General features: G+C 43.8%; 2 protein-coding genes across 2 annotated transcripts; both read left to right on the top strand.

Moving 5' to 3' along the window:
• Window positions 1-7447: 7447 nt before the first annotated feature.
• On the top strand, window positions 7448-7907 carry LACBIDRAFT_299335 (uncharacterized protein; the record flags this gene model as incomplete). The annotated part of the gene is made up of 2 exons (XM_001882378.1): window positions 7448-7593; window positions 7646-7907. 2 exons carry the CDS (start codon window positions 7448-7450, stop codon window positions 7905-7907), a joined length of 408 nt encoding a protein of 135 aa, XP_001882413.1.
• A 412-nt stretch (window positions 7908-8319) lies between these two features.
• On the top strand, window positions 8320-9345 carry LACBIDRAFT_328320 (uncharacterized protein; the record flags this gene model as incomplete). Its single annotated transcript, XM_001882377.1, has 4 exons — window positions 8320-8529; window positions 8550-8942; window positions 9189-9237; window positions 9296-9345. The coding sequence occupies 4 exons, from the start codon at window positions 8320-8322 to the stop codon at window positions 9343-9345; spliced, it is 702 nt and encodes a 233-aa protein (XP_001882412.1).
• Between the last annotated feature and the right edge of the window lie 1039 nt (window positions 9346-10384).

Raw genomic sequence — 10384 nt, 5'->3', positions numbered from 1 at the left:
CCTCGTCGATATCTCAACATGAGCGGAGCGAACGTTCTTGCGGGCGCTCACCACTTTGTTGCTAACAACAGCACATTTAATAATGCTAACACTGTGAGTAGAATGGTTATCATGTTAATGTACCAGTGAATGAAGCTGAGAGTACGGATCTCTGGCAGATGCACATCCACAACATCAACAACGGCAATAGGACCACGTCTGACGGGGTCATCCCCCTCATGCCAAACCCAAGCAATCGGTTCACAGGACGGACAGAAGTTATCGCCAAACTCAAGAGGCATTTTTTTACCAACGCAAATGGCAGAGCTAAGAAGAGAAAGTTCTTCCTGTTGCATGGAATGGGGGGTATTGGAAAGACTCAGATTTGTTTAAAGTTTGTTGAGGACATGTCTGACCAGTGAGTATCTATTGAATACCACTTCAATGCCTTCTAATTCAAATTGGATTACTTTCAGCTTTTCTCTTGTTTTTTGGATTGATGCATCCTCAGTCAGCACCATCACACAGGCACTGAAGGGTATCTGTAACCTTCCTGAGGCTCAGCTTTCTGCTCTGGATGGGTCACCTGAATCTGCTCTTCGCTGGATTGGCTTGCTGAAAGAGAACTATGCAATGGTGTTTGACAATGCTGATAATCTATCACCTGCTGAGCTGGAAGCTTATCTTCCACCTGGAAGGGGTGGAAATATTCTGATAACTAGTCGCAATTCTGCCATGAGAACTCTAACTTCACCTGAGAACTCTCTTGAAGTAACTGAGATGGAAGAGAAGGATGCTCTTGAATTATTTCTGAAAGCTAGTTGCTTGAATTCATCTTCAATTGAGTTTCAATCTGAAGCTTCTAAGATTGTGAAAGAGCTCTTCTGTGTTCCTCTTGCAATTGATCAGGCTGGTGCCTACATTGCTTCTGGAGCAACCACTATCAGAGACTACCTTGCAAAATATTCAGAGCACCGAAAGACACTATTATTTCATTCAGATTTTACTGGAGCTTCTAAGTATAACAAAACTGTTTATGAAACTTGGGAGCTATCATACAAAGAAATTCAGAGAAGGGCTAAATCTGATGATTCTCATAAGGCCAAAGCAGCCAATAGTGCAATGCTCCTTCTGGAATTATTCCCTTTCTTCCATCATGAGGGGATTACTGAAGACATCTTTTTTTATGCTGCCCTTCAAAAAAAAAAAAGAAAATTCTTGCCTCAAAGTTACCTCTTGCCAGGTCTCTGCTGGATCGGAGACTACTTACTCTTAATAAATCCGGCACTTGGGATAACTTTATCTTTAAAGAGGGACTTCAAATATTACTGTCATTCTCCTTGATCAAAAAAGGCCCATCTGATGGTGTGTATGCAATGCATCCACTGGTCCATTCCTGGGGCAGAGACAGAATGCTTCCAAATGAGAAGAAACAATGTTGCTTGATGGCATATGTTACTTTGTCTTGTTCACTAAGATGGGGTAAAGACCAGCCATATGGATTTCAGAGGGTCTTGGTAACACATATAAGAGCAAATATGGAGCATTCCATATCAGAAAGTAACAACAACAGTGTCACATACTTAGATGATGCTTATGCCAACTGTGGGAGATTGTTGATGGAACAAGGATTTGCAAGAGAAGCAGAAAAGTTAGAGATTGAAGTTCTGGACACAAGGAACAGGATTCTTGGAGTGGAACACCCAGATACAATTAATGCCATGGCAAATCTAGCAGCCACATATGAAAACCTGGGAAAATACACAGAGGCAGAGAAGCTGCATATCCAAGTTCTGGATGCAAGCAACCAGAATTCTTGGAGTGGAACACCCAAATACAATCAATGCCATGGCAAATCTAGCAGCCACATATCAAGACTGGGAAAATATACAGAGGCAGAGAAGCTGGAGATCCAAGTTCTGGATGCAAGGAACAGAATCCTTGGAGTGAAACACCCAGATACAATGACTGCCATGACAAATCTTGCAGCCACATATCAAGACATAGGAAAATACACAGAGGCAGAGAAGCTGCAGATCCAAGTTCTGGATGCAAGCAACAGAGTTCTTGGAGTGGAACACCCAGATACAATCACTGCCATGGCAAATCTTGCAGCCACATATCGAGACATAGGAAAATATACAGAGGCAGAGAAGCTGCAGATCCAAGTTCTGGATGCAAGTACCAGAATCCTTGGAGTGAAACACCCAGATACAATGACTGCCATGACAAATCTTGCAGCCACATATCAAGACATAGGAAAATACACAGAGGCAGAGAAGCTGCAGATCCAAGTTCTGGATGCAAGCAACAGAATTCTTGGAGTGGAACACCCAGATACAATCACTGCCATGGCAAATCTTGCAGCCACATATCGAGACATAGGAAAATATACAGAGGCAGAGAAGCTGGAGATCCAAGTTCTGGATGCAAGGAACAGAATCCTTGGAGTGAAACACCCAGATACAATGACTGCCATGACAAATCTTGCAGCCACATATCAAGACATAGGAAAATACACAGAGGCAGAGAAGCTGCAGATCCAAGTTCTGGATGCAAGCAACAGAATTCTTGGAGTGGAACACCCAGATACAATCACTGCCATGGCAAATCTTGCAGCCACATATCGAGACATAGGAAAATATACAGAGGCAGAGAAGCTGCAGATCCAAGTTCTGGATGCAAGTACCAGAATCCTTGGAGTGAAACACCCAGACACAATCAGTGCCATGGCACATCTTGCAGCAACTTATCGATACCTCGAAAAACACACAGAGGCAGAGAAGCTGCAGATCCAAGTTCTGGATGCAAGTACCAGAATTCTTGGAGTGGAACACACAGATACAATCAGTGACATGGCAAATCTAGCATCCACATATCAACACCTGGGAAAATACACAGAGGCAGAGAAGCTGCAGATCCAAGCTCAGAAAATAAAGAATAAAGTTCCTGGAGCAGAATCTCCCCTTATGAATTCTAGGAAAAAAGGTATGAAATGAGCTTCATTTTTTCTTTTTCACTGACACTCATATTTATATGATTAGTACATTCTCTGACCAATCTTGCCAAGAGGATTTCAAAATTCAAGTCTGGGATGATGCATTCATTTCATAGTAAGAAACATCTCAATGATGGCTTTGCAGGAACTAGTACTTAATTCTTCTTCCCCAATGCTTCCATCCTTTTCACCTATATTCATTTTCACTGAAATTCTGGCTTCTACTCATATCTTGATATTCTGTTTAGTATGTTGAATAAATTTCTCTTTGTCTGACTGTTTTAATTAATGATTGACTGTGTATGAATTTATCAAAAGCATCTCATGATTCACCATCCCATACTTTATGTCTGTGCTTGCATTCAAGCCCCTCTTCAACTCTCCTGTTGAGCTGCCTGTTATCCTCCAATGCATCCACTAAGCTACCAATGTGCATCAAGGCCTCTTCAAGTTACATACCTTAGTTTTGTTGAACTGCAGATACAAACCTACATAACTTCTGTCTGCAACAGCAGTGCCAATAGCAGATACAGTTATGTTGAAGTGTGAAATCAAAGTACCTTCATGAGATGTGGGAAAGCTGAATTTTAAATTTTGGCAAGAACTTCAGCCACCTCAGGCATGTTAAAAAAACTTGATCCAGTATGTATATATTTTTTTTCTTAAAAACCCCTTACTTTTCCTTTACTTGCTATCAATGCAATTATGTCAGAAACATCCTCCAATTTAGTGGTTAAAGCCTGTGTGTTGTGGAATTCACCATCATCATGCTTGTGCCAATCTTGAGTTCAAGGCCAATAACTGTCATGAATCATTCCACACCCATGCCCTCAAGACATCCCCAAGACAGACCCCTCACTATGATACCTTGTTTCTCCATCCCTACTTTCTATTATCTCATTATCTTGTTATTCCTTGTTCCCTACCAGGGACCTATTAACTGACAAGTCTTTAGCTTCAGTCTTCTCAGTTGAAAATTTGACTTCCTACCATGCTCAGCTTCTTCCATAACAGTGTCTTTGTCATGTGTGATGCTCCCACTGCTGCTCTTGCTGGAAGACTTGCTGACAGAAGAACTAAATGCAGAATGAATGGTGTATAAGGCAGAATTGGCATGATCTATCTTTTCATGAGTAATTAAAAATATTGAGAAAAATGACTGCATACCCTCAGGTCCTCCAATAAGATGGCAGTTTGGGATTTTGAGGTTTGAAATATTCTGAGAGAGTGCATCCCAATTCCAACCTGAGTAAATGTCCAAATGGGCTGATTGGGTGTGCACCATGTGAATCCACTGCACAGCTTGTCATCCCATGTTCTGAAAATCGGTGAACCACACTTGAATGTTCTCTCCCAGCATGTGCCCATAGAGTGGGTTCATACAATCAGGGTCTAACACCAATAAAACTGCCAGGTGCTGCATGGCAATGCAATTGAATTGAAATTGAGGAATGTAAGTGCATAGTGCGATGGGCAAAGAAGGGTTGATAGAGATGGAATGTGCTGCTGTGCATGTTATGACTTGCACTACACAGTGTAGTGCCCACCATATTGAGGTGCCAGTGGCAGGGTCAAGCATGTAAAAAAGCTGGCTCTTAGGAAGTGAAAGAGTGATGAAATTATTGGCAATGAGTGACCAAAATCCTTATGAACTGATATGGTTGCTTATTAAAGTCTTCTGTCAGGGAGCAAGCTAACATTCCATATGCCATCAGACAGAATTTCTGTCTATCTTCTGAGGACATTCTGTCTCTTCCCCATGCATGAATAAGTGGATGCATGGTATAAACACTTTGGATGAAACCAGTTTGACTAGGCTAAAAGACAGTAATACTCCAACTCCCTCTTTGAAGATGAGATTATCCCATTTTCCTGTGTTGTGAAGCAGAAGCAGTGTGGAGTCTATTATAGAGCTTGCAAGAGGCAAGGCAGACCTCTTCCAATTATCTCCGCACTCCTGAGTAGCAGCATAGGAAAAAATTTCCTCAGTAATACCATCAAAATGAAAGAAGGCAAAGATTGCCAGCAGAAACATTGCACTCTTAGCTGCCTCAGCTCTTTGAGAATCATCGCTTTTAGCTCTATGCTGAATCTCTTTGAATGATAGCTCCAAAGTCCCATACACGTTCTGTTATATGTAGATGCCCCTCTGAAAGCTGGGTAAGATAATAATCTTTCTCTGTATTGAGAGTATTCATCAAGATAGTTTCTGATGTCTGTGCTCCCAAAAGCAATGAAAGCACCAGCCTGATCAATAGCTAAGGGAATGCAAAAGAGCTCATTCACAATCTTGGAAGCCTCAGCTTGTAGATCTTCCTGAGACTCATTCAACCAAGCAGCATTTAAGAGTAAAGAGATGGCATCACTTTCTTCCATCTCTTTCACCTCAAGAGAACTCTCATGTAAAGTCAAATGTTTTAAGCCAGAGTTGCGACTAGTTATCAGAATATTCCCTCCTAGTCCAGGTGGAAAATATTGCTCCAGTTCCTCAGGTGTCAGATTATCAGCATTATCAAAGACCATTGCATAGTTTTCTCTCAGAGAGCTAATCCACTGTAAAGCAGATTGAGGTGAACCATCCAGAGCAGAAGACTGAGCCTTAGGAAGGTTGCAGATTCCCTTCAGTCCCTGTGTGATTGTACCAATTGAAGATGCATCAATCCAGAAAACATGGGAAAAGCTGGGAACCCATGAAATGGGGACTAAGTAGTATGGTGGAGTACTTACTAGTCAGACATATCCTCAATGAACCTCAAACAAATCTGAGTCTTCCCAATACCCCCCATGCCATACAACAAAAAGAATTTTTGACGGCAGAGTTTATTGTTGCTTTCGGCAGTAAAATGTTTCTTCAGTTTTGCAAGAACGTTGGTCTGTCCTGTGAAATGAATACTTGAGTTTGGTTTTACGGGAATCGTTGCATATATTGTTCTGTTGCCAGTGCTAGCGTAGTAATTGATCTGTGCAAAATACCAAGTGATTAGCTTGCAATAGTAAGAGGCATCAGAGAACTTCACTTACAGCATTGGCGACGTTTATGTTGCTGTCAGTTATAACAACGTTCTGAGCTCCCTGGAGGACATTTGGTTGGCTCATGTTGGAAGTATAGCAGATGGGGGCGAATAGTGTTCGCAGGTCCAGTCTACAGGACTGAAAATATACATAGGACTGAACTGGACTGAACCACAGTCCGGTCTTTTCCAGTTGCCAGTTGCCCACATTTGTGATCTGTCCAGTTGCCAGTTGCCATGTTTTTGTAAATATATAAAAACCGAAAAAGACCGGTTTAGACCGGTTGCAACCGGTCTTTCGTCTCATCACATATTGTACCTTACTCGTGCACATTTTACTTAATTTTCGGTCCCTGAATCATCAAAAACGGTTAAGAATTGGTTGAGATATGGCCAAAAACATTTTTATACGCAATTTGAATGTATGTTCTCTCCGTTTTCACCATATCTCAGTCAAATCTTGACCGATTCGCTTCAGATCTTGGCCAGCGTACGGAGAATTAAATTATCTATCTACGCATGCTATGTACGTGAGGTAACATTTAATATATCTGGCACAATAAATTTTTCAACAAAAGACCGGTCGCAACCGGTCTGGACCGGTTTTTTTTGCGTTGTGGACCGAAAAAGACCGGTCCAAAGCGGGGGGATTGCGGTCCCTCAATATTTGGATCGGTCTAGACCGGTTGCGGTTGCCAGTTGCGTCGTTTTGAGGTAAAAAACTGGACTTAACTGGACCTGCGAACACTAGGGGCGAAGGAAAGAAGTGAGAATCATTTGCATTTTGCCAGGACATCCAAGCACTCACACAGCACAGCCCAAAATTCTGTCACCTGGCACTCGGAACCTGGCTCAGAGAGGCGTAAATGTTCCTGTACATGCAAGACTCAGTGGGCCACCTACCATACTTAAAAGATGGACTGCGACGTCGAGCCGTATCATCCATCCAGATGTCAGTTTTCTCTGCATCTTCACAACTAGGATCCATTTTGCTAACTTCTCATTTCGTAGGATTTGCTTTGTCAATAATGTTCGTATATATCTTTGGTTTGATTTTTTTCATGTGTGATCACTCCTGACAGTGTATACGTGCACTTAGGTGCATTATTAATCCTCGGGAAAGCTGAGTGAGGTAGAGTCGATGGGGCAGACAATCGGAGAATAACGACGTCAAGGGGCAGCTGGAAGTTAAACGCAGGCCAGCGTGGAGTCGGGGACCAACTCAATCTCACTTAACGTCTGCGACTCTTTGCCTTCTTTGAAATTCAACGCCGTTGATGGACTAGGCGAGTAGACATCGGGAACTAGATCAATGCAGTGGCAGGAGTTCGAGCCACAAATGTGGTGGAGATTCACGCAATGGGCGTGGTGGAGATTCACGCAATGGGTGTGGTGGAAGCTTGCACCACCAGCAGGACGACCGCGACTCACACCAGACCAGACTACACAGCGCACCTTCATGTTGGTGGCGTCACAGTCGATCCCTAAATCACAAGGCCCCTCAAGCTCAAGTCAAACCAGAATGTGCTACCCCTTCATTGGCTGGGGCTGGCCTAGTTCAATTGTGACTGGTGGGTGCGATAAGGTCTTGAGGGTCTGGGATGGGTGAGTTTTTTTTTGGATTTTTTCTTGATTGACTGATGAGCTGGTTCCTCAGGTGGATGAAAGGGTCGGGGTTCGATCGAAAGAGGGGGTTAGGAGTAAATCTAAAACAACGGCCACAGACGAGGGTTAGTAGGGTTTGTTTGTTCATGTTCGCCCAAGTTCGGCCCTCCATGCTAAAATCCAAGAGGTCTCTCCAAATCGTTCTCGAGATACCTTGTTATTCAGGGTTGCTTTCATTCCTAAAATTTAGCTTTATTGTGTTTGTCCAGATTTTCAATTACTGGCTTTGTTGGATCCATCAAGGTTTTACCTAGTCCTGTTTTCTTCACGCCCCAAAAATCCCATCAGGAAATGTTTATGTAATCTTCGGACTTTGAAACCCTGGCGCGTCAACAACACATCAACAACTGTGTGCTCCCTCTTAGCTTTTTACGTGTTTGCAGCACCGCTGTCCTCCCTTCCTATCCAAATTCAAGTTTTTATTATTCGAAACATCAATTATTATGGAAAACAACGTCAGAAATATCCGAACTTACAAGAAAACACCCTGGTTGAGGTCCCGGAAGCTCCACATTATGTTGCACAGTTTCTGCTGCCTACCTCAATTTCCCTCCTTCTTTCACATCCGAGTGAGCTAGGGGAACTGTCATCTCCTGAGCTGTTTTTTCCTCTGCTCAGCTCTCCTTTCAATGAGCTTCGTTGTCCAAGTGGAACCTCGAGTCAACCATGACTGGTACAAGGTCCACAAGACGAAGCGCAAAACTCGCATCAAAATTTGATCGGATGGAGCAACTGCTCAAGGACTCTGGCTTTGACTCTGTCAGTGAATTGCTGAAGATCTTGTTTTACAACCTGAGCCATGTCTCTGGACAGCCTGATCCAAGAGGTGTATGTCACGCCAAGTCCGTTGCTCGGTTTCTACAAGGGCGGAACAAGGTCAGTCTCTTGTCTATAAGCACAAGCACAGTGCGCCAGCGCCGAGCTCACCACATGCTCCAGAACGTCATGCTCCATTCTCACCATCAGTCTCTCCTGCCAACATCTTTTACGTGCATCCTTCTTTATTCACTTGGGTGACGAATCTCATCACTAATCATGTTCATTGTGAGATCCATGAGCTTGTGGCTAAGGATGATGATGTTCATCTCCGAGCTTCGACAAATGGACGGCGTCCAATGGATAGTGTCAATCTCGTCACTTGGGAAGCTTTGGAGAGGTTTAGTATTGCAGACCTAGTGGAGAAATACAAAAGTCGCGCACCTGTTGCTTGGCATCTCATGAAATGTACGGCTGCCTCTCGCAAGAATGGCGCTGTGGTGGTGGTAAAGAAGCAACGGCCACATCCGATTGTATGTAATTTTATGGAGCCTACTAAATCTCGACCTCAATTACCTCCACGACGCCAATTGGCCTTGGATGGGTGGGCAGATTGGCGGGATATGACTCGGGGTGGACTCGGGGTGTTAATTGTACTCTGAAAGACTGAGACATAGAATACAAAAGGCTGCCAACTTCCCATCTCCAGTTGCAGTGCAGCAGAGAACATCCTGTCCATCAAGGATAGCTGAAACGAGGTTGAGCTGAATCGTATGCAGCCCGCTCAGCGTCCACAGTGGTATAGTCTTTTTGACAATGGTGTTGATGGTTTGTAGCCCTAGAGGGTCCTGCCAGCGGGGTTTGGTCATAATTTAGTGTTCACCAGGTGTTCGAAGTAATTCAGAAAGCCAAAAAATCAATGTTCAGGATGTATAATGGTCAAAATCGCGTCAGGGCGTGAAGGGAGCAGACCAATATCGACGCGACGAGGTCAGACCGCAATTTCAGAGTCCGAAGATTACATAAACATTTCCTGACGCGGTTTTTGGGGCGCGACAAACAACAGACTTCATATATCGTGAACCAAGGTACAACTTCACATATATCGAAGTCTGTCTAGGAGAGACTAGGTTTTACCTCGCTTCCACGGAATGGTGGGCAGTCACTTTCCCCATTCAACTGGTACTCCATCTGCCGCATCTTCTCCTCACGTCTGATCTGGCAGGTTGTGAGAACTTGAACTTGGACCTAACGTCAGTTTACTCCTCTTCTCCATTCACTCCCCGATGTCGTTGCCAGCCTCGTTGTGATTCCTGATTTACTGACAATCACTAGTCCGGCTTGTCAGGTAAAGACCGGATTCAAACGCGCGTAGGTGATGATCGTGGAGTATGCACAGTGTAGCAGAAACAATAAGTCATGTATTTCCAGGCGAGTCAAGACGTTTGCAGAAAACTCGACTTTATTGATAACTTTGCAGGGCACACTTGTGCGCGCGGTTGCTACGAACGATGAGCCAACATCCGGGAGCCACGCAGGGTATCCGAGTCGGCGCGTCGTCAAATGTGAAAGAAGTGCCATGTCATCAGGAAATACTTGCTCCGAGAACGGACTTGACCCACGCATCCACCCATGTTGACATATTCATTAATTTCCAGGAGCTAGCTTTGGGGCACGGATCTCAGCATTGTAAATTTCATGAACTCGCGTCCTTCGAAGATTTGGAAGCTTGGAAGGACATATCACCGAGGAGTCGCATCATGCGTGTCACATAGTAGATCGTCTTGACGCTGTCCAGGATTAGAGCTGACGTTGAGGGCGCATAATATTTAGCACAGGTTGTGCACAATTTGGCGCTCAACGTTCAATCGAAACGTCAAACTCAAGGAACCAGCATGATGAACTCTCTTTTCAACTTCAACAACTCCCAGAATCTAAACTTCCACAATCATCGGGGATAACTGAAATCGCTCCA

This window comes from Laccaria bicolor, genomic scaffold (assembly GCF_000143565.1).
Source record: "Laccaria bicolor S238N-H82 LACBIscaffold_16 genomic scaffold, whole genome shotgun sequence".
Lineage (NCBI taxonomy): Eukaryota > Fungi > Basidiomycota > Agaricomycetes > Agaricales > Hydnangiaceae > Laccaria > Laccaria bicolor.
This window is presented reverse-complemented; position numbering and strand designations above follow the sequence as displayed.